Consider the following 25,674-nt stretch of genomic DNA (forward strand, 5'->3'; position numbering starts at 1 on the left):
GCATTTGATTTGAATAAATATTCAGTGCAGACTGCAGTGACAGATTGCCCAAAATAACTTGATAAATGTTGCACATTCTCTGACAAATTGTACTGGCTCCTCAGGTACTCCCTGGAGAAATCTTGGGGGGGGAACAAACGACAAAAAAGTACAAAAACTTGTATAAGAACAGAATAACTTGCAAGAAATTATCTCTCCCCTACTGCATTTACTCTGAAAACTGACAATAGCTGGAGGCATCTTCTACAGGGCCAACGGAGTTATACAAGAACAAAAACAAGGATATTAATATTCATTGGTTTTGTGATAAATATAGAAATAAGTACGTAATAGTAGATGCAATATATGGACTGCATATTTACATTTTCCGAATTGGAAAACTCATCTCTTTCAGATGCAACAATCATATTGATTGACTACTGAAAAAAACTATATCTTATGTGTTGCTCTTCAGGGGTGCCATTCCATAATTGCTTAATCTCAATAACTACATCTCATTAAGGGATGATTTCCTTTGAATCATTCCACAGCAGAACAACGCTGTGAAGCAGCACCCCATTACAGTCTCATGCCGACCGGCTTACTGGGACTCTCCTGCGGGTTTGACCACAGGCCACGGCATGTCGGGTAAAGGTACCTGGGCTACAGCGGGGGTCTGTGGTCCCTGCGCCTGCTCGTCGGCCCAGTTTAAGTCTATACCGTTCTTCTTCAGGGCAGCCAAGTGCTTGATGTCCAGAGTAGTGAAGGTCGTGAACTGGACCTGGTTCCTCTTGCTGGTCGGGGAATGAAGCGGCTCACTGCGCTGTGGCCTCGCCAGCAAGGTGGCTGAACGGCTTGCCATTGGGTCGACCACCTTTCCCTGAAGTTGCTGCTGCTGGGAGCTGGTCCGGCTGCGGCCCAGGGTGGCGGTTCTTTCAGGTAGAGCGGGGGCACTCACCGTGGGCAGGGGGCTCTCCAGGCTCGGGTGGCCGATGGAGTCCATGGAATGATGCGACTCCAGAGGACGATGGGCCTCACGCCTTAGCGTGGACACTTGAGCTGGGACGCCTGGGGCTGGAGTGCTGGGATTATTGCTCCCCAGCCGCACCCAGTTGTGCTTGTGATCCTTCGGGTCCCCGCTGGGCGTTGGCCCTGCCTGTATTGGGGTTTTGTGATTCCGGAAACAGAGGTTGTAAGAAGCGCAGTTGATCAAGAGAGCCAGGATAGCAACACAGGAAACTCCCACCAAGGCATAAACACAGATTTCCAGGTCAGACATGGACATGAATGTCTTGATAAGGTCACTCCCAATTATTTTTGGGCTTTTAGACTTTGGAGTCTCCTTCTTGGGTGTTAGTTCTGCCTTAGGAATGTCTCTTTTAGGGGTTGAATTTTGGTTATCAAGCATGCTCCCGTAGTTTTTCTTCAAACCCACCGTTGTGTCCACGGGTCTGGCGGTGCTCAGAGGCGTCTTTGACTTTGCAGCAGTAGTGGAGGAAATAGCAGCATATATTATACCTGTTGTAGCTCTGGATGTCGTTCCAATCCTCACAATGTGTGGCGGCTGTCTTGTTGGAAATGTTGGGGGGGTTGCAGTTTCCAGGCTGAGGTCTTGCTGGGCAGGTAATGTGTTTCTCAACAGCCATTTATCAATATCTGTGACAGCACGCTGTGAGGTCAATGTTGCTTTAAGATCACCCATCAATTGTGATGCATCGCTGTCAACATCTTTATTTCCGTCTGTGCCAGCCCCACCGCTGCTGCTACTTCTAAGGTTAGTCCTGAGGAAGCCCGAGCCCACTGCTAACTTGCTCTTCCTCTTGGACTTCTGGCATTCTTCGCAGATCCTCAGCTCCACTCTCACCAGCACACCTTGGCCTTGGCCTTCACCTTGCGCCACTACAAATGTGGACTGTGGGGTGCGACGCACTGTGGCCACGCTCTCATCCGCCGTGGAAACGGTCAGGGAGTAGATGCTGCGATCAAACAGCTCCAACGGGGAAACTGCACCATCGCTGAAACAAACCCAGCAGCTAACCACCGCTTCCTGTCAAGCAGAAATGACATGCATTAGTAAATGAGTGGATTCAAAGAACAGCAGTCAAATCACACACAGAGAATCACGATCATATTTTCCCTACCCTTCACCAAGGGCCGAATTTTCACGACTGTATGCTAAACTGTCCAAGGCTAAACGAACGCTTCATGATTAGACTCAACAGGGTGCGACAATTTATATTTCAATCAAAACACATAAAGCCAGAGTAAAAAAGAAGAAGACATAATATAGCAATTAGGGTAATCTCAAGGCAAGCGTTATCCTATCCTCACAGTAATATAAAATGACTACTTCCTGTTGCTGTTGTGAGCCACTGGGTCAACATAGGGTTAACCAATATCATGGGTTCAATTCAATTGGCCGTTCCTCTGCACTGACATGTTTCTAACAGCTTGTTGTTGACGGGGCAGAGCAGCCGCAGTGGCAGTGTACTGTAGGTAAGTGAGCTGTTGCCCCTGCAGCTCCACCGTCTAATTGCTGCCCTGTGCCCATGTCAGGGAGCTGGTTTATAATGGGCAAGCTGCCACAGCTAAATGTGAGCGGTCGTTTAAAAATGATCATCAGCTGCACCCTGCCGGCCTCTTTCCGCTCTCTCACACAGCACGTAACCAGAGCTGATGGCCGAGGCTGTGAACACAATGATCTCACATTAGGTGAGGCAGAGAGAAAACACCAATAATATTACACTTAAAGTCATTGTAGATTCGGTTTGCTCTGTTGTGGCCATTCATATGGCTCAGATTCCCTCTGTAGAAGCCTCTTACATCTCTGTTGGAGAATGAGCATTTAGATAACATTCTGCTGTATCAATGCAAGCTTAACGTTTTTAAGCCTTCTCTCACAGAGTATTTGTAACAAGGCTCATTTGAATTATGATGTTTGTTAAGCCAAAACTGCTGCTGCTTCCTATATGCAGGAACAATTGAGCATCGCTGGAGAAAGCTTAAATGAGTCTGGAATCATTTGGTTGTCATCAAACATGAGACTTTTTTTTCTGCTGTTTTTGGTCATCAATTTGAAAGCTTCAAAACATACTGACCCCACATTTTTTGGACATTTTGTTTAATTTATCGGCTTACGAAGGGCAAAATTCTCCATCAATTTACACATTTCTAAAATGATATATTTGGCTTTGTGCCTTCAATGCTTCAGACCATGTAGGAAGCACACTTGAACGCCGCGGGTCGATGCAAAGGAGAGGCAGTCAGTCTGAGATCTCAGATATTTTTTTGCTTGAGGTTTCCATTTGGTTTCCTTTTCAGCCATGCGGTACATTTGCACGTATCTATTCCATTCACTAGAGAAATCACGAACCACATTGTTTGCTCACATAAATCTTTTCTTTATTTACTTTGTTATTCAGTTCTTCCTTGTATATTCTGTCTTTGGTTGCATCCTGAGAGCCAGTTTGTAACAGGTCACACCAAAAATAAGCTGCAAACCTAATTTATTAAATCCTGTAGCACAGTTCATACATTAGGGGAATGATAATTTGTATTGAATAAAAAATACGGTGAAGAGCTATTTAAAATTACAACTCAGCACTAAAATTATATTCCTTAACTATATTTCACAGGGCAGACTGCCCCAAATGAGAAGGTGTTTGAATATGGACGATCTGGATCTGAACATTTAACATGTCCTATTCTAGCAAATTTGTGGCATCAGTTTCTGGCAAATGTATCACTTTAATCTCAGATATTCAAAGTTCTTCCTTCGAATATTAATAATCCTCTCCAGCTTTACTACATTTTTTATTGCCTAATTATCCTAAAATGCCTTCAAGCATATGTGGACGAAATCTGATGAAGCATATTCACCACTGTAGCATTAAAACGCAGTTTTGCAAACCTGATTTTCTTTGATAATGTATTTGGAATCTTGCATTGAATTTCTACATATTTTGATATATTATTTAGTGCTGTTAACTACTTGTTCAAATGGTTTCCACATTCTGCTGTATGCACACCATGCAGTTTGTGTGCGGAGGCTAAAAACGAGCTGTAAACACATAGTCTATTACAGACAACAAGCAGCATTGCAGGCAGCAGAGCTGCGCCCCTGGGTTTATGCTTTGTGTATTCATTTTCCAGTTACTTACCTGTTTGAGCTGTGTGATCGCCTCCCGCGTGGTTGCCGTGGCAACAATGGCCCTGTTGTCCCCTGGGTCGAGCTTCAGGGACAGAGAGAGTCCAGAAACCAACTGAACTCCTAACTCGGTCACACTCACTTTGTCATCCAGCACCCTGATGCTCCTCTCAGCCAGGATAGACGACGTCAGAGGGGACAACACCTGCAACAAGTAAATATGTCTCCAGACTGCAGATAAAAGTACACAATTGTAACACTCACACACACACTTTAGGTGAATTATCTCTCACGCACACAAGACTCACCTGAACAGTTGTCGTGCCCACAGCACGTCCCTGCAGCAGCACCCCATCCCGCACCCTGGCAACATCAGCATTCGCCACTTTCACAGATTGGCGTACGAGATTTGTCACGTCCACCTGTCAATGAAGAGGTAAAACAAGGTTAGTTTTAGGTGGTTACTGCAATAATGTATTGTTATTCAGAGTCCAGCTTGCTTCCAGTATTTGAAACATGAATCTTTAATTTAAATCACATTAATCAGAAGAAGCTAAATTCTTAGGCGTCATTAAGAAAGGTCAAAGTTGTCTTCACCTGCCAGTCGGGCCCACGGAAGTATTCGACGGGATTTGTGCCTGTCAGTGGGTCAGGCAAGACCTCAGAGTTTGCCTGAGCAGTGAATCGTGTCAGCACCCTCAGTGTTGAGTGCTGGTACTGCAACATGCAACCTCTGCCCTTCTTCATTTCCTCTTCTTCCTCACTGTCCCATGTCGACCTGAAACACAAACACTGTCAGTTGTAACAAGTCATCAAATCATCATAATTCAAATGAACCATTTGGATTATTATTATTTATTGCTCTTGAAAAGCTTTTGTGACCAAGCAAGAAATACTCCTCCTGCTTCCAGGCTTGATGCTAAGCTATAAGATCAGCTATCTAGAATCAGATATGGAAGTTGTGATGGATAGTTGTTTTATTTTACAAAACATCATCCACTAATTTCATTATGATTTATGTATTAAGCCTGAATTGATGCCCTGTTCGTGTGCAAAATAGCTGCAAGTAAACAGATGGTCTTAGTGAGTAAAATCTACTGAAATGTATAAAATACATATTTTATATTGATCTCCATTGTTGGTAAAAAAAAAAAAAACAATGTCGATACTGGAATATCTGTATGCTGAGCTGTGCTGTGATTTTAATTTGTGACAGAGAGAATGAACTGAAGAACACTATAGCAGCGGGGATATTTATGCTGCAGAGGCACATTGACCTTTCCTTCTGCGCAAATAGAAGGTAAATTAACCAGGATCCTCCAGTTGGCTGGCTTGTTTGTGGGCGATAGAGGGTAATCTCTGAGCTCCTTCCAAACCCCTCGGCGCTAATCATGAAATTATCATGAGCGCAGGTTCTGCACCATGTGCTGCACCACAGGTGTGCTGGAGGGCTGGTGGATGTGTTCTCACACTGCAGGCGAACAGCGACTGTCACGATCCAAAGTCCAAATAAACACCATTATTATATAGCCTGAGGTCTGAGCTTAACATGTGATTGAGATGCTGCCAGAATTAAACCAACCAGACAGCAAAGCTTCCTTTCCTCAATCCGTCTGTCAAAGTAATTGTTATAAATAGTGCATCAGCCTTCCAACTAGACAGAATAGACTACTTATATTTCAACTTTATATTTGGGCTAGACTGAAATAAGAGCGGAATAGCATCAATATGTGTAAAAACTGTCATTTTTTTTTGTACTTTTTGAGTCTACAGAAATAAAAGTTAAAAAGAATAAAACAATGTGTTTTATTCTTGCCAGGCAACTAATTAACCAACAAATTAGATGTGAGGGTTTTCATGTTTTTGGTTTCTGTTTGATTTCTGCTCCTGCACAGCTGCATAGGGACTCATTGCTCATTACATTTCATTAGACATTTAAAACCTACTCTTGAGTCTCTGCTCTGCATTTTTGGGTCCGGATTCTTTCAGCTTTCCTGGCAGTGATAAATAACCCGTAAATCATAGCCTGTTGCAGATTAATGACAAACACTTTTACACACACACAGACAAACAAAGCCATATAGAGGTCAGGATGAATCCACCACTATGTGGCTCTTTCTACATACATCCGCATGTGCACCTCAGTAGCACCCAGAAATAAACACAGAATAGAAAGTTCAACACTTATTTTCGTGAGATTTGCATCCGAATGGCCATTAAAAAAAAATCCTGGCAAACATTTTCATATTTATTTTTGACCTTGTATTTTGTGGCCAGAGCTGCATATTGAATATTTGAGAAAATGAAGCCCCCCCCCCCCCCCCCAAAGAGATTTTACCCTGGAGACAACTAACAGGCCATCAGTTAGTCATCGTCAATAGCACTGAGTGACAGCTGATGCTTTCACTGTAAGTATCGAGTGAAGTTCCACTAACCCTTATCTCCAGGGCAACAGGGCAATGTGTGTATGTATATGTATAATCGTGTCTGTGTGTGTTACATGACAATTTAAGATATATATTTTTTTACCTTTGTCATGAAGATATTCAGTGTTTTCAAGTCAAGAGCAAAACAACTGAAGTCTGAAGTGAGTAATGTTCAACTCCTGTTTTGTTTTGTCCAACCTAATTAAAGGCCATCAAATTGTGGCTGATCATTTTCGTCTCTGCCAAAGGAAACAGCTAGAAAAATCTTGCATTCGTTATTGTTGCAAATTCTTACATTAAATCCTTTTAACGAGAGGTGCTGCGTGCATTACAGTCAATGGATAAAGATTTAGTATAAAGCTATGACTAATGTAACCCTGCAAAATGTCATCAATCAACTCTCAATACACGCTGGTAACAAAACTGCACTATTACGAGTTTAATTGTGTTAATGGTCTTAAAATCACTTACAATCAATTACTGAGAAGAAGTGACCAAGAATAAATGCTATGTTGCTGCTGCTTCATAATGATGTGATTAGCAGTCAAAAAGTCATTTAGAATTTAGACTTGAAGGACTTGACTTTAAAACACTAACCAACTTTTCCTTTCACTATTATGGTTACAAATATATTGATAATATGCCTCCTTGTGCTTCATCTGTCATGAAGTAGAATAGTACTGGGCCTTGTCTGTTCATAATCAACACATTTTCCTCACATGAAAACCTCTGGAATCAAGCTAAGGTGACCTTAAGTTAAAAAAAAAAAAATCATGTCACTCAGAATCGGTCCTGCATTACCTCCTGCTGCCCGTGGCAACGGGGACTCTCCATCCTTTGATCTGGCTGAGCTCGCGGTCAGCCAGGTCGATCAGCAGGGGCAGGCGGGGAATCCACACGCTCATTTCCAGCTGTGTACTCAGGATGCCATAGGTGAAGTTAAGCACCACTCTGCTCCTTCCTCTGGTCTCCTTCCCATTCACATACACAAAGTCACATTTCTCTGATATCTGGACAAGACAAGACAAAGGAAAAAAAATGTGACTAACAGCCTCACAGGTTTTGACCTACTAGGAAGGAATCAAGTGCCAAAACAGTCTTTCTCTCTCCCTTTTCTTTGCACCAATCTGCTTTATATTACAAGCAAAGCATTGCTTTAAAATCAATAAAGCCAGTTGGGACTGAACCGTCATTGAGTAAGAAGGTTTCAATAAGAACTGACAAAGAGAGATGAGTGGAAAACACAATCAGCTGCACACACGAGCTACAAACCACACACACATTTTATTCACTACCTCCAAGTCTAGCCAGGGTGCCCGACAATGTTTCTATTTATGTCATGCACATTTAATGAAACTGTTACTGAATGTAAATTAGCTCTGCCTCACGCCGGTTCCTGCAGTGCTGTACTGTAGGTGGAGCATCCCCACTAGTGAGAGCAATGGGGTGAGACGCAGCAGTTTGGTGTGTGTTATTTAAGATTGGGGGGGCCTATCTCCACTCCCGCCTCACTTATCTTAACAAACCAGTGGCTCCACAGAGGTAATTGGAGGGCACTAGACTGGAGAATAAAGTGCAGCCCGGGAGAGGGAGGTGAAAGGGGGGGGGGGGGGGGGGGGGTTAATCAAACCAGGGGGGAGGAAAGCCTTCTAAAGTAAGTGAACCTGAACACCTAACAAATATTGTGAAAGATCACACAAAAACCTTTTCCCATTGTACCGACTGATCATCAAGATCTCTGACGTCGTCCACAGATCAGAACTGCCGCATACAGTATTCTGTTTGTTCAGTGGAGACCAGAAAACGGTATATACGAGCATGAACGTCATTTTAGCACTGCAGCGATAAATAAAAGCCATCGCAATCAAAACACCTAAATATATGTAACTCCATGCATTATGAGCAGTCTTAGAAGGAAGTCAGTGAAGGAAGCAGAGACTAGACCAGGGGTGGGCAAATTCGGCGGGCCAGATTAAAAAGCCGTATACGGCCCCCGGCCGTAGTTCGCCCATGTCTGGACAAGACCAATTGGAGAGGGTTTACGGATGAATATGTAATGGTAATCCTGTTTTATTGGATGACACCTCTGTCAATTATCTGTCAAAGGCTTGCCGGCTCTCATCCATCAGCGCATGAATCAAATCTGTTTTCTTAAGAAAGACATGTCTGCAAAAACAACAACAACATGGCAATGGACAAAACCCAAAATATTAATTACAAACACACAAAGTGAATCCACAAAAAGAAAAACGGAATGGATGCGGCCCCCTCCATCCAGAGCTACTGCAAAATGCTTTTCCATTTCTGGTTCGTAGCTTTGCTTTAAGAGGGATCAGTGACCCTACAAAGAGAGTCCGCTGAGAGACACAATAGTAACTGGATTAGCACCTCATACAGAAAACTATTACCCACACACACACTCCAAATGTTCGGCTCTTTCCTTCTATCGTACTTATACACACGGCAGATACCTGTCTCACAATGACAAAGCATGTGTCTGGTGCATCATTTAAAGGAAAACAACCATTCATTGTCTTCTTCTCTGGTATTCTGTTCCACATTTCAATTTCTCTGTTCACTCCAACTCCAACCAGAGGCGTGGATCCGTTACACAAATGTCAAATCACTGCACTTACGCTTGGAAGAAAGCGATCATGAGCTCAGTCTCTAATGCCATATGGAAGCGGCTGCTTTTATCATGCTTTTACACATGCACACATGCAAGCACACACGCACACATTTGCAGGCTACAGGTTAACCTGTGGAGGATCATGGATGAGTGGATTTCTTGGATTTACATATATTATAATGAATCAAATTTTCATTGTGAAACTAAGTTAACATGCTCTGTATGCAAATTAGGCCTGGAAGAGAGATGCATCAGAAAAGAAGTGTGTGCCTTTAACTCTATATATTTAATTTAGCATGTAAGGAAAGAAAACCTAGATTTTGTTTAATACCAAGTTAGCAATTTTGGAATTGGAATTTTATTACGGCTGTATAAAACCTTTCTGCATTTCTGCAAACCTTACTAATCTACACCAACACAAGGTACATAATGGAATATATTTCTAAATGTTAGATATGCATAAATGGACATTTCTGTGTCATTTAGATTCGTGCTCACCTTGAGTGCATCCTCCGCCGTAGACCTACAGCTGGTGTAGTTGGTCACATCGCTGACCGAGCCGTCGGCCTCCACAGCAAAGACTTTGACAGGAGCCGACACCATTTTCCCTGTGAGCACTGCTGTATTTAAGATTGCAGTGTTCTGTGTGCATGCAGAAGGACAGATAAAGAGAAAATGAGCCGTTTGGGTTGACCGTGTCGCTGTTTTATTCAGTGTACCTGGAATGGAAGAAAAGTGTCTTCGAGCGGGAGTTTCATTTGAAGATTCAAGGATGCGATTAGCCTAGCTTAGCACGACAGCTAGATCTCAGATGAGGGAACAAGAAGTAATTAGAAATTGGGTTCGTCGCAGATCAAGTCAACGTCTGCGTCTTCACGACGCGGCAGCCAAAGCAGCGCGTGTAATTGGCTCATTCAAAGCATCAGCTTAACGGGAGGTTTCATGGCTGTGTGCGAGAGCTGCTGCAAGATGGTTAATAGGAATTTGAGCTTATCAATTGGCAGGATCGCCGTCTTTATCACCAGAATCATATGCAGAGAAAACAATATGTTTATGATCAAATTACCTCTGTAGGGGTATGAAAAACACCTTTTCAATCTCCTCTAATAATGTTCTGAAAGCAAAACAATCCGATAGTGAATTTAAGTACACAGAAAGTACACTGACTCTCCTGCTAAAATGATATGTTACCAAATAGAATCATCATAGGGGCGGGGATGACAGGCAGAGGGAGACTTCTTCTATTTTCGGCTTGTCCCGTGAGGGGTTGCCACAGCAATTCAACCTTCTCCACTTCACCCTGTCCTTTGCATCGTCCTCCCCAACGCCAGCCAGTCTCATGTCATCCCTGACTTTGTCCATCTATCTTCTCCTGGGTCGACCTCTAGCCCTGTTCCCTGGCAGTTCCATCCTCAGCATCCTTCTACTGATATAGTCCCTGTCTCTCCTCTGGACATGTCCAAACCATCAAAGTCTGTCCTCTCTGACCTTGTTTCCAAAATGTCTAACCTTCACTGTCCCTCTTATTGTCTCATTTCTAATCCGGTCCAACCTGGTCACTCCCAAGGAGAACCTCAGCATCTTCATCTCCTCCACTTCTAGCTCCGCCTCCTATCTTTACCCCAGAGACACTGTCTCTAAGCCATCCATCATGGCTGTCCTCTCCACTGTCTTGTAGATCTTTCCCTTCATCCTCGCTGACACTCTACTATCACAGCCTGATACTTTCCTCCACCCGTTCCAGCCTGCCTGCACACGGTTCTTCACTTCCTTTCCACATTCTCTCCATCACTCTGCACTGTTGACCCGAGGTACCTGAAGTCCTCTACCTAGGCAGAGGGAGACTAACGGGAATTAAAACACTCTGAAATTTCTGTCATTCCAATCACATAGATTCAATAGCTGCACGCAAACTGGACAGATGTGCTCAATAACAAGAACAAATAATCTGTGATGACAGTAGAAGCCCATCTCTTAAAACTCACATACCTGGATGGAAACAAATCCTTTACTGAATTGCATTATCTATACAATAGATCAGCGCTCAAACACCTGAAGCTGATTGCATTTCTAATCCTCCCAATGCTTTTCCCCTTCTCACATGTTTGTCATTGCTTTTTAGAAATCCAAGAAGTTGTCACCAGGCGTCCTTTTTACACCGTCTTCAACGTGGATTTGAAAAGATTTTCAAGTTTACATAATGTCCAATAATATCTTTTTAATCTTCTATACTTTATGTAATGGATGTGTATGCCTAAGAGGCTCTGGGTGTGTGTGAGTTTTTTTTTTTTTTTTCCTCCTGATGCTAGCTAAGCAAGGCAACGGGCAACGCTCGGCAGATGTTCCCCAGCATGAGAGTCACTGACCGCAATTCCAAAAGGACATGCTCCAGTTCAGGCTGTTAGACTGACCCCAACATAAGCCACCAGATCAGGTCGAGTGCAAAATCAGAATTCTATATCAGCGCACTAATGTGCCAGGAGCATTACTCTGAGAGATCCTGACGTTTCCAGAGGCTCTGCAATAATCTTGCAGTGATAAGATTTGGTTCAAGTAGTTCAGCTATGTCTTAAATCTACTTATTTCCTTCAGACAGTGTTATATTTACACTCTGTAGGAAGCTTTGGTATTTGCATTCCATCATTCACACAGTGAGAATAAGCACTAAATCCTTTACAGCATTAAATGTAAACGTCTTTGAAGACATAAACCCCAAAGAAAGGTCAGAATAACAAAAGAAGCTGCCTTATCGGCTTATTTTACATAATAATATTCTAATTTACACACGTTCTGGTGGGGCGGTTCACACACAGTAAAAGTAATTTGCTCTTTTATAGGTGTATAGCTCACCAATTATACAACGAAAGACAAAGAATCACAGGCGCCTTATGAAGTCTAATCACTGCAGAACAAATGGTTTATTTCCTTTGACTGAGACGGAACATTTGGTCCTTTGAATCATGCTGACTATTCTACCATGAAAGAGATGAAACTCCTAGCAAAGTCAGACATTTATCTACCTTCTAATTAATAATAATAATAGTAATACATTTTATTTGTATAGCGCTTTTCAAAAACACTCAAAGTCGCTTTAGTTTTCAAAATAAAACACCTTTTAGACGCTAATAATCAACACAACGGAAATTGTATACATTAGTTATTCTTTCTGTGCGGCCCGGTAACAAATGCCTCACGGACCGGTACCGGGCCGCAGCCTGGTGGTTGGGGACCCCTGATGTAAAGCAAGCGAGCAGCGGTAGGGCTGATCTGGAGGAAATGTTAAATTAGTAAGCATCAAACATTCATCTAATGTCACAATTGAAAAGTCCTGCAATAGATGTAGGGCAATAATGTTCAATTTGTAAGGCATGTGTTAATAGTAGGACCAGGAACTCAAACATCCACCCATTTAGGGGTCGAATGGAGGGGGGGTGTACACCCTGGACAAGTCACCAGTTCATCACTGGTTTATTGTTACCAGTTCTCCAAGGTACCTGGGCTACAACTGCACCACCAAACCAGAGACATTAATACATATATTTTCTGATCTCACCATGACCAGAGGCGCCAGTCCCACATAGTCTCTCCGGGTTGTGTGGATCCTCATTGCGCCCATATCCTTAATGTTGCCTGGGACTTCCAGACGCCAGGAGATTGTCTGACTCTCAGAGTGCTGCGAAACATCTTTTGGCAAAAAATCCAGTTGTAAAACTTCCAGAAGACCCCTGTGTGAAAGATAAATACTTTATTATGATGCCGTTAAATAAGTTACCGTGCAATTTCAGTGAATGAGTCAATGACCCGACCCAGATTTGTCACTTTTATAACATTACATTGAAAGAAAATTATGATTTTATCCTTGTAAGTGAACAAAGATATTTGTTGTTTCATTGTTCAACATGTATATGGAAGTAGAGAGATATATCCTGTTGATATAACCCATGCTGTTTCAAGGACTTGAGAATTATTGTTAATGCAGACTTACCTACCGACTGTAGCAGTTCTGTGTTTATATCTGTTAGAAGAAAATTAATAATGAAAACAAGACAAAATAAAATTTTGGTCTTGGGTTTAATTCTTGAGAGCGATGAAACATTAAGTAGCACTTAGCTTCTGCACACAATTATTTTTCTTACACTAGTCAAACTGTAATGTTCATTTGGAGCGTGATGTTTAATGTCGAAACTCTCTTTGGCTCACAATCCAACACTCGATAGCTGTAAAGTCCTTGACTAATTATTCCATTCGTTAGCGGCTAAATTGGCAAAGACAAATTTCAACTGAATGCCGACAATATGCGGCCATATTTTTCTGAAATCTGTTAGTCATCTCATAATCCTTGGAGAGTCGCTGGCTACAAAAATCAAAAAAAAATGTAGAGGAGGAATGGATGTGCAATTTGAGAAAAATAAAATGTAGACCGCAACACATTAAAGGCCTCATTTCCATGAGCAGATGAAAGAACAAGGTGAGAGTGTGGCGGGGAGATTAACTGAGCTGGCAGAGACTTGAGCCAAATATTCTGGTCAAAGGGTTGTCAAAGAAATGGCATGTGAAGTTATTTGATGCCGGAGGAAGAGTGTGTGCTTTGCTGCCAGAAGGTGCAGATCAAAGAGAAAAGGGAGCGGAATGTGAACGCCGATGAGGCGCGGCGAAAAAGGAGCAAAACTTTGCATTACCCAAAACAATTAACACATTCAGGGCATAAATCAGATTTCCAATAGCAACAAATGGAAAAAGGATTCTGCCTCAAGGACGTATGCTAATATATATATATATATGAGGAATGAATGAAGAGTATATGAATTAAATAAAAATGTGAGGACTTTATATGTGACCCGATCTGTCGCTAATTAAATAGCAGACTATACACGATGCAATTTTTCTAAATTGAGATAAATTAAAAAAAACTATAAATATTCTATAGGCAATGCTCCATTCATTCAGCAGAGTCAGGCTATTTCTACACAGCTTATTCAAACTATTCCAGGTGAGCATGAAGCTGCTTGCCGGAGGTCAGATGTTAAAGCAAGACAAAACTCTGACATCCTCACAAGCAGAAAATAAAGACCTTTACATTTCCTATTAAATATGGCTTTGACCTTTCTACACATAATAAGAACTCCAAAGCAGCCTCGCTTTGTGCTTTAAAGGGAGGACGAGGCGTTGTGAGTGGCGTACGCATAAGCGTACAGTATAAATGCAAATAGAAGCATATTTTGATCTCAAGTTGTTGGTCAACGTGAGTTTCGTTTAGCGACGGGGTGGTCGGACCGTAACTCCGTCCGTTGAGCGAGGACCAGCTGTCAGTTTCTCAAAGGGTCACATGAAATACAAACAACCAATCACATTCCCATTCATGTATTTGGGCGATTTAGAGACCCACGCAAACACAGGAAGAAAATGCAAACTCCAGGATTTGAACTCAGGACCTTCTTCCTGTGAGGGACCCCCCCCCCCCCCCGCCGTTTAATGTCATTTTGTTGTTTGTTGTTCTTGTTCACTTTTTGTATGAAAGTGAGAAGAAGAAAAAAAAAGGCAGTCATATTTCTCTGATTTTGTTTTGTTTCGCTTTGGGGTTGTTGTTTTTTTGTGTGTTGTAAAGCTGGTTCTTAACACACAATGGGATACTGCTACACAGAAGCTATACATTCTCACATGTTCACGTAATCAGAGCAGATTCATGGACATACAAAGTGTGAGTGGCACCGTTTCAGAAGACATGTCTGACATGTAGTCAAAGTCTTTGCTTCTATTCCATGAGTGTTAAACCTCAAGTTGTCTGTTAAAGAAGTGCATGGAATAAATGCACATCTCACAAGCAAGATGCTCCATGAAAGCTAAACAGTGGAACACGCAAGGGGTTAATGCCCCCATTTCCTGGAAGGCCATCGATTTGCAGGGGGCTATAAGCCCCTGGAAGTATCATCGCTTGATAACAGATGAGGGTAACCCTGGGTGCCTGCAGGCACTGCATATGTGTCCATGTGTGGCTTCAGTGCAAGGGCCAGGACTTGGAATATCTTTTCTTCCTAATCTGCTCCTCTGAACGTGCAAACGCTTAAGCCTGGATAACGTAGCTGTGATTATGGATGATTACAGATAAGTGGGTCGAGAGGCTGGCGGGTGGTGTGCTGTCTGTGTGGGCGGGAGGTTGCTGAGCAGAGGTGCATGTGGATGTGTGGCATCAGAAAAGGACTGGTGTAATCATCAATCGCTGTGCATCACTTAAATCAGGCTGTGTGTGTGTGTGTGTGTGTGTGTGTGTGGTGGGGCGGGAGGCTCAAATTCAATATTAATTTAGGATTTGGGATTTTACTTAATGAAACTGTCATTGTTGCCATTTGCAATTTATTCTAGTTGCATCAAAGCAATTTAGAGAGTAAATATCCTTTAGCAGGGTGATGATTAATGAAGTATGAAAGTTTTTCAAAGGAAATAAAGTTCCTCATTGACCAACTGCTTGAAATTAGATGAGCTAAAATGAGATAAACATGGATTATCTAATAAAAATGGAATAAAAATGCAGGATTTGGGGACATATGATCACACACAGATACATGAATGTAAAGATGAAAAACTTTATGTTGATGGGATTAGAAATTAAAGATCAGACTGCACTAAACTAGTTGCAGTTTTTATGCAACTCATTGTATACGTTGTTTTTCCATGCTCTTTAAATATTTTTTCATGCTAACTTTTGCATTTGCAACCCCTACGGTGTAGCAACCGCGATTACTGAAGTCACAGTAAGAAAGAAACACAAGAAGTGTTTTTACATGTAGATCAAAACATATTTGGGTGAAGACACACAATCACCGCGCTTGTCGGGGACTGACCTCTTTGCAGCGACAGCAGCTTTCCTCCGACAGAGGACAGAGACGGCGTTGGGCGTCACTCCTCTGCCAGGCTCTACGATGACGTCCCACAGTGCCGGGTCACTGGGTCGTGCTGCACTGAATGACAGGCTGGGTTTCCCTGTTGCCCTGCAGTGCACATTTACAGTCCAGTTAGTATAACACAAAGCATTTTACACAAACTGTCTTGATCTCATATATTCTTAAATCCATTCTTTATAACGTGAATGCTCTTGCATGTCTCTTATAGCTGTTGTCAGTTGACGTGAGCTGATTGACCAGGCTACAGGCAGACTGAGAACTATTAGGAGTAATTATTCCCATCAGTGCCAGCGAAAAGTAGGAATCCAATAGCCGGATGTCAGAGACACACACATCACTCAGATGGGAGTTTTAGACATTTATTACAAATAACGTGAAAGGATCAGACAGTCCCAGAGGTGCAGCAATCACCACACATTTGTTTTTTAATGACCCTATGCTAATTTGATGTGTCAAACATCATTGGACGGAGTCACGGCAGAGTAGCTTTAGTCAACGGATAAAAAAAGTGCTGCAAAGAAAACAAAGTGTTTCTGATTTGTGTCTGCAATGCAACAATCAGTAGACGGCCGCGACGCAGAGGCTCTCTCCTGGGTGGGCGCGTTGTGTGCCAGGCCAGTTTCCTCATGGTTAGGAGCCAAAAAGGCATTCCAGAGGGAACTTTAGGCCCATCTTTTATTCAAGTGCATGATTCATCCGCTTTTAGTAGTTTTATCCGCAGTATTTTCAGAATAATTAGAATAACTTCAACCTTAGAGAGTTCTTGTATGGACTGAATTTAAAGACTCTGACAGTTTCAAAGACTGACAAATACTTAAGGGCATAACAAGAAAACATTTATGTCATTGTTAAACCATTAAAAAAAGCTTTTCTCTAGCTCTACAATTAATACTGTGCATATTTTAATAATACGCATTATTAAATAGTGAAGTATGCACCGAAATAATATATTAGAGAGTATAAGAGTTCACCGCAATATACAGTAATTGTGAATCTTTCTACTCTCATGCATTGAGCTGTGTTTATAGAACATTATTTTGTGGTGGCCTTTTATGAAAACAGTTTTTTATTTTGTGTTCTTTAAAGGTTTTGTTATGACATCATTGCATGCTGCAAAAAGCACACAATGCCGTTAATAAGTGCATTTATTAACTTTAACGACCCAACAGCTAAACATTTAAGAGCTTTAAATATTATTGACTTATTTATTCTTACATTAATCTTATTACAGCGTTAATAAACACATGAATACTAAAAATAACTGTTGGACTAAACACTCACATAGATGCAAAGTCTGGGGTCAGTATGCAAGCCCTCGTGTTCAATTAACACAGTTCATCCTACAGGCACTTACAAATTGTGATTGTAATCGAACAGCAGCCAGACTAATCGATATCCATCGAGACAAGGTCAAGGTTAGAGTGATATGGAAGGCAAAAGGCCGGTTTTCACACACGCAACCATGCATGACAAGACGATCCAGCAATTCCACAAATGTTTTTGATAAATGGATTAAAAAAATATATTTTAGAAAATGAGGTAAACATTAGATCTTTAATTTAAATATAAAAAGTATCAAATGCATTAAAATGTGTATCTTGATTTATTTACACTGATCAATCAGAGAGAACAAGACTTTACAAAACTGTATGGCATTTCTTCTTTGTCATTTGGAGAGTGACTGGAAAAGACTGGAAAGAGGCCGTAAAGGCTGTGAAGAGAGGGAACGGCGTGCAGCAAAAGGCCTCAGGCTGGAATCAACCTCCGGCTGCTGCAGTCAGGACTCATTACTAATAAGGGACACAGCATGTGCTCCACCAGGTGAATTCCTAAGGCATCAAAAACTGTTGCTTGTATATTGTTTTTCTATGAATGATTCCTGATTCTTTTAGATTTTAGTATATCACAGTTTAATGAAACTATTGATAGCCATTATGCCACGCTCTTGCCGCTTGTCCGTCGGTGAACGTAGTGTTCAATGGCACCTGATGAGCAGACCTCCGACTGCAAACCACTTCAAATGGCTCCCGTTGAGAGCGGAGCAGCAGCAGCGACTCAATACCAGGATCTTTCTGGATCACTGAGTTGATCACCCACAAGCAGACATCAACCTCCCTGCAGAGCTACCTCATTCTGGCCACTTTCATCCTCTCTCTTTGTCTTTGTCGGTCACTGCCGACAGTTCGCGACCACAGGTGGAGGATTGAATGGATATCGACCTGTGAAGTGGGAAAACTCTTCACTGCTATTTTACCAAAGGCAGTCGATCCTTTTGTTTTAAAGCGTGAAGAGAAGGCCGCTTCCAGCTCTGTGGTCTAGCTGTCACTTTAATTGGCAATTAATCAACACGTTAATTGTTTAACTGTGTTGTCTGTGGATGCACCACTTTGTGTTTGTGTTGGCGCGGGCAATATGTTTGACATTCAATTGTATTAAATTAGATGTAATTCCCTGAGTTCAAGTGAGAAAAAAATGTGTTTATTAGCTACCTGCATGTTAACAGGTGGTTATGTTGGAAAAGCCACACACATGCATGACACACACGGTTAATCCTGGCAGTCAGCCCAGATCATCTCCACCCCAAAGGGTTAACTTCTTGATTCATTTTCAATCAGGGGCCACAGATTATCTGGCCTAACTCTGCTGGAGTGGACTCAATCTTGGGCCAAAGCGTGAAGCAGAGCAGGGATTTCTCCCAGGAGGAATCAATCACTTTGCCAAGCTCCTAAGAACCAGCCCTCGTTCGGATTTAACCAAACGACTAAGGCCCTTCTCCTTGTCCAATCTGGTTCGGGATACGGCAGCAGGTCAGAAATACACAGATTGAAATCTCTGACCTGCCTGGAAGAACTTGAGTGCTGTAGTCCGCAAGTCGGAGTTTAGGGAATTTCAGGTGGATCGGCTGTAAATCCCTCCAAATAGTCAAACAACAGCAGATGTTAAAGGGTCAGCGTCTATCGACCAAACCTTATTCGCTTTGGTTTCAGCGATGCCAGCTTCTCAGAGCTGGATCCAGGTCACCATGACCGGGTCTGTGTGGCGGTGTGTGTTTTTTCAGGGACATTTGTGTTTGTCAGGAAGCTTGACATTTTGAAAAGAGGACTGGGGGCGACTGACACGTGGCTGCAGGTTTAACCACTGCCTGTGGATTAATACACATATCTTAGCATTTCTCCCCATTTGCCTGCATCCTGCTGGAGATTACTGCAGGGGTTGTATCTCGTTTGCAGCATCATATCACTAAATCATGGGATTAGAGAAAGAAAAAAAAAATTGCTGTTTCAAACAAAACCATTAAGCTGAGTGAAGAATCACTCTCTGCACTGTGCAATTGACTGATCTGATGCATTCTGAAAATGACGCATCATGCATCAAAGGGTAAGGGAGAAACTTTGAAATAGAGTATATACCGCGTGTTTCGGTGTGACAGTTCACGTTTACCCAAAGGAGTCAGAAAGATTTTATTTTATATGTGTTTTCCTGTTCCATTAAATAGATGCATTATTTATGAAGTCGAATACCCGAAGAAACTTGTTTAAACGTTAGTGGATGTTGAGATACGAAAACTGGTGAAACATTTGCCAATTATTTCCTTGTTTATGGAACAGCGCGCTCCATAACCGCCCCACTAACAGAGAGGTTGGGGTAGGCAGGATATCACGTCAGTAATTTATGAAGCCGGTGGAACTGGCAGACAAGCACGAGTCATGTTAGTGCTCAAGCATTTCACTGAATGGCCTTGATGGTGAGCCCCATCAGTATTCTAGTTTCTTAAGTAAACATTTAAATGCATGGAGCTTATCTCTCGTGGAGATGCTCACACATACTGTACATCACAATGATGGAACTGGGCAGCAGTCTCTTGTTCTGCTTCATATGTTCCAGTGATAATTACATTTTATGTGGCTCCAAAACCTTTGCAAACTCAGCAGCCTATAGCTACAGATGATTAAAATGTTTTCTGGAAATAATATTTTAAGTGAAACCCTCTCCTTTTATGTGTAATTATGCAGGGACAAAATGACGTGCTTGCATTTTACAATGTGATTATTCTGGCTGGGAGAAATATCCGTTTATTCTCAGCCAAAACTGCAAATACAGGTTATGGCACCAACAGATGGGCAAAACTGATATCAGAATCTGGCAATAACATCACCATATTAATATTCATGCAAATCAAATGGGGCCATTTAATTAAAGTGGGTCTAACTCTATCGAATGCGACACAGGCGTAAAAAAAAAAAGACTTACCTCACAATTAATACGGCAATTAATCAGAAGGAAGCCGATTGAGTGGAGACACGAATCAAGAACCAGAGATTTATCTTGACAGGATTGAGGCTTGGATTTGTGCGTTACTGGAAGTTCCTGATTTCAGCTAATAAACGATTTATGACTAGACCAAAAAAAACAGGACTTTTCTTGTTTTCTGTTGGAACAGGTTGTTGCCAACATGATGACGATTCCCGTTCATTCCCAGAGTTTGATGTGGGAGATTTGTTTCAGTCTGTCGGGTCAAAAACTCTACCACCCAACGCCTTGAATGCTAATGCATTACGACATTCGTCATTTGCTTGATCCATACAAAAGATAAATAAAAGTGACGTTATGGATTTGACAGAAAGACCTATCCAGGAATGCTCTTGCTCTTGAATCTAATTGTCACTTTCAGACAAGCGCTCCGGAATATAACCCCATATACACCACAAATGTTTATCAAACCTGGCAAGAATACAAATATCAACATTTTCCAAAATGTCAAACAATTCACAGGCAGTCAATAAAGAACAACAAAAAAAAAAAGATTATCTCTCACCTGAGGGTGAAATTTTCCAGGGCAGATGTGCTCGCCAGGAAAACATAGAAAGTTGCAACGTCTGTTTTCTTCAAAGGCTTGGAAGAGGTCTGGATCACCACTGCACCTCCCAGCCTCAGTCGAAGAAAGGATGGGTTCCCTGGTGGACTGCCGTGGAGATTGACACTTCCTATCCGTCTCATAGGTGTCCCCGATTTCCCAGAGTCTCTTCCGACTCCCACGCGCTGCAGGCTATCCTGCGGGGTACATTGTCCTGCCTGATCCCTCCGACTCTGGAAATAGACTTCCACGAGGTTCCCCTGAAGCCCCATTATTGTTTTGGTTCTCCCTGCTTCCCTGCTAGAGCTGCCTGATCGACTGGCTGAACTGAACCAGGCGGGTTCTGGTTTCAGCTGTGCAACACAGAATCCACCTGGGGTAACCAGGCATGCCCCCCGAACTTCCCGAGTCTCCCAGAAAGCATAGGCTGTCACACAATGAGCTTCATCTTTTGCATTTGGCCCACTGATTTTCCTCCCATTGCCTTCCCCAGTCTCCGTCCTTTCTTCTCCAGCAGTGGTCTTAATCTCTGTAGGCATGTGGAATAGAATCCTGACAACAGGAGATGAGGAACGAACTTGCCGGCCCAAAATAACTGGAAGAATCCTGGGACCGCTCGAGAGCTGGTCTGGCAGAATTGGGGCATCAACGTTCAAGGGGCCGTATGAAGCATTGACAGCTGGCTGGAGGAACCCGGTGACTGGACCAGTAATGAGAAAGGTCTGGGTCTGAGTCTTCAAGCTGGAGTTTCCTAATGACTCTGGGGTGTCCTGCTTCAGAAAAACATGGTTCACATTGAGGACTTGAAAGCTGATGCTGGGATAAACTGGAGACGGTGTCCCAATGTCTTCAGCGACCATCTGACTTTCAGCATCTGGAAGGAGAGAAAGGACAAAGAGAGACAAGTAAATAAACACACTTATTGTATCCTAAGTTCCATTATTCAGTTTGTAGGCACTTCAGAACTTCAGGTTGGCAGTCCAGTAAAGGGTTGACAAATCTCCAACAGGAAATTCCCTCTCTCCAAATGATTCTTGTTTCTTGATTAGTCTCTAACTCTCGTTGCATCTTCTGCAATAAAAATTAAAGTGAATATCAGCGTTAAGGTGACTTTACAGTGTGTTGTACTATTTTTGGAACTTTCTTCCCTCCCAAAGCCGATTTGTCACGAGCCACCACCATGTTTAGAGATTAAAGGTTGAGGAAAAGGAAACTCTGGCTCGTTGTCACTAAAAGCTCTATTTAAGGGACTAGATTATTTATGTAAAATTTGTTTTTATTACTTTATATATATATATATATAATAAAGTTTACGACTAATGGGGGTAGGTATCACATTTTCTGCTTCTCTAGCAGTCACTACCGCTTTTCACTGTCTACCTATCACTTTGATGCGATGCATCAAAGGGAATGGCAAAAAGCATCTCATATAACTTCAGCGAGTTGACTGTTTGTCCCAACAGGGTGGCATTTCAGCTCCAACTTCCTCCTGCCAAAGACACTAATTTGCCATCCTCCATGTTGAAGTTTTCCACAATTGATGTGTGAGTTTGACTTTTTTTATCACTCAAAAATAACTTATCTGAAGGCAAAGCAGAAGTTCCTTTCCTCCCAAAGGTCTTAGGAGTGATATATTATTCTTTGCTGTGTGTTTCATGAATACATCTATATGTAAATCAATGTTCTGTCTGAAAGCAAAGAAAAATCTATGAAAAAAATACCGATGTCAGGGTTGATATTTAAAAATTTAGCATTCAGGAAAGTACAGGAAACTGTCTCACGGTTTCGGAAAATCAGAGTATTACTGCCGAAGGGAGTATTACACTAAAGGTCAAAATAGATATTGGCAGGTACACATTTTTCATTTTATTTTTGTATCTGCAGAACAAAAGCAAACCAGGGGAAAAAAATGATATATGTAAGGTATAATGTAATGTAAGGTATAATCCAAATGGATTTCTATTATGTCCAATAAACAGGCAGGCCAGGATCAAGACATATTTTGAATTTGGGGATAATTCATATCTAAGATCGTTATTTATTCACTTATTGTCTTACCTGCATTATTAAGGAAAACGTTTGAATTAAGGGATGTCCAATTACTCGTACATTTTGTGAAGTACACATTAGGTAGGTCATGTTCAAGACGTTTTTAAATCCTAACCTGGATTTTCTTTTCTCAGCTGTTTCTGCTCTCATCTTCATTTGCTAAATTACTGAAATCCAGCAAACAAGAGAGACTTCTTTTCTTTTCTCCGAGTTCTCCCGTTTCCTCCAAAAACAGGTAATTTCAGTGAATTGATTACTCAAAATTGGCCGTAGTGAGTGAGTGTGTGCGTGAATGGTTGTTTGGCTATGTGTGTGGCCCCGCAAATGCACTGGCACCACATTCAGGGTGTACCCCGCCTCTCGCCAATAGAAAGCTGGGAAAGACTCCAGAAACTCCCGTGAGCCACAAAGCGGAAAAAGAGGATGGATGAATGGATGGATGGTTGGATGTATTCTACAGGATTACTTCCATTAAACAAATAAAAGGAAACTGAACCAATCATTTCCTTCAGGGTTACACATTTGTGTGCATTGACAAAATAAAGATGTATTTATTCCCTTTAGTCTTTAGAGATAAGATCCCATTTATACTTGACTCTGAGGCACAAATTTAATACACTGTTAATGGACTATTGCTGAACCTCATTATTAATTGATCAGACATTAAAGTATGGAGTCCTGGCAGGATTCCCTGAAGTGTCTCAACTTGACATTCGAGGAAAAACAAACCATTTGAAGTACCGGTAATTAAACTACTGTACCATAAATGTTACCTTGACCTCAGATGGACTCGCTGACAACACGAGCACAGCGATATGGGCTACTGGACAGAGAGATAAGGCTACCATGCATATTCATGGGTGCCAAGCAGAGAAGACATAAACGGCTGAACTCCATCATTTGGGCACACTTGGAAGACCGCAGTTGCACAGCTGAGTCTCAAGCAGACACACAGCAGCCCCGGATGATGAAGATGTGCATGCAGATATCATATGCAGATATATAAATGTATTCGATCTCAGGGAGAAGTCTTTTGCATGATATGGGTATACCAGCGGCAGAGACGGCTTCCAGTCGGTGCAGGTTATCTTTGAACAACAAGGGAAACAGCTGTGCAGCTGCAGCTTCAGGCCTCTTTAATCCCACAGATGATGATTCCCAAAGCGCACTGCAGCGCATGCTGTCACTTTCATTTAGAGTTAGACAGAGACAATGAAATGGGCAGAGGGCGTGGACTGTAGCTGCAAAAGCCTCAATAGTAGCACGACACAAACACGGCCTGCAGCAACAACAACAACAACAACAACAATTATATCAATGTGACCGTGAACTGTTTCTAGATTTTAAAGGCTTCCCTCTCAGATACTTTCTTCATACCGCTTAAACCAATAAATAAGAGTAGCCTGTACTTTCTATTTGTGTTTGGACTACAAAAGTATACATCCTGCCCACAAACTACTTCCTAAACTACATAAGTATACTCATACTCATCTCACCTTTAACAGCTGTAAGAACAGCGGCTGCGATGAATGGCACTAGCGCACGGCTGAGCAAGTTGCGCGTCATGACAGCAAAGTTGCGGGTTCCGGTCATGCGGGGCAGAGGTTGAGAGAAACAGCTGGAAACACGGTCGTGAAAGTGTTTCTTCCCTGCAGACTAAGGAGATCGGGTGAAGGAATAAGTGTTGGTTCTCATCCGCGTAAAACTTGGCCCCTTCGGCTTTTTAAAATGCGGCCTCCTTCTTTTGGTTTCTCTGAGCGATCAGAGGGCTGCTGTCCTCCGCTGCCGTCCTCCGTGTGGCACAGCTCTGGCTGCAGCGGCTATTCCCATGGCAGAAATCAGTGAACATGTGTGGGCTACCAGATTAGCGAACCCACGTGGGTAATCGCCGGCGGTAGGGGAAGTAGAGAAAATTAAATGCGCACGAGGTCAAGGGGATCTGTGGTTTCTCCAAGGGTCAATTTAATGCTGATTTAACAAATGAAGGATATGATTGTCGAATGAAAAGTGGAAAATATAAACGGGAACACGTGGAGAATAGAGCACACGGAGTTCTGTGTCAGAATACAGAATAAGGCCCCTCTGACCAAATGTGTTTTTCTCCTTCCTGTGCAATGTAGAATATGTTTCCACAATGGTTTGCTGAAATTCAGAGAGGTTTTTTTTTTTTTTTAAACAAATTCAGGTGGCCTATGCATTAATCCTAACATTACATAAGCATTTTTTCCTTTTTTTTGTTCTTTTTGCTTAAGCCTTTTTTCGATGGGGAAATGTTTCATGCAGGTTTTGCCAGCCGTCATCTGCATATTGCTTTTGTACTCTGCATCACATGGGACTATACTGTGTAGGATGCAGCAGATGGATGCAGGCACTGTATCGAAAGCCTTGTGATGTCACTGCACACATTCCATTTGCAAGCATGGCACAAAAGGTTGGACATTCATGCAAACTCCTCTTTTAGTCAAGCTGACTAATTACCTCTTCCTTTAATGCGTGCGTTGATCTGAAACTCCACACACCAGCTATAATGAGGTATACTGAGGAAGAGTGTGTGTTCAAAGCCTGAACTAAAACAGTGTCTTTATGTAGTGTGTCCTACAAACAGGAAGCTGGAGCCGGCGGATCCACTTTGCATCTGCACAGACTTCAGACTAAGTGCATTGGTTTAATGCACTTGGACGAGTCTAGTC

At 42.2% G+C, this 25,674-nt stretch overlaps 1 protein-coding gene across 1 annotated transcript; it reads right to left on the minus strand.

The window, feature by feature from the left end:
• Positions 1 to 580: 580 nt before the first annotated feature.
• Positions 581 to 24,577, minus strand: si:dkey-1d7.3 (transmembrane protein 132D). Its single transcript, XM_068752835.1, has 10 exons — positions 24,481 to 24,577; positions 20,897 to 21,809; positions 16,021 to 16,167; positions 12,735 to 12,906; positions 9,680 to 9,823; positions 7,354 to 7,562; positions 4,724 to 4,904; positions 4,435 to 4,548; positions 4,140 to 4,331; positions 581 to 2,026 (listed from the first exon to the last, which is right to left on the minus strand). Exons 1-10 carry the CDS (start codon positions 24,575 to 24,577, stop codon positions 581 to 583), a joined length of 3,615 nt encoding a protein of 1,204 aa, XP_068608936.1.
• Between the last annotated feature and the right edge of the window lie 1,097 nt (positions 24,578 to 25,674).

This window comes from Brachionichthys hirsutus, chromosome 19 (assembly GCF_040956055.1).
Source record: "Brachionichthys hirsutus isolate HB-005 chromosome 19, CSIRO-AGI_Bhir_v1, whole genome shotgun sequence".
Classification (NCBI taxonomy): Eukaryota; Metazoa; Chordata; class Actinopteri; order Lophiiformes; family Brachionichthyidae; genus Brachionichthys; species Brachionichthys hirsutus.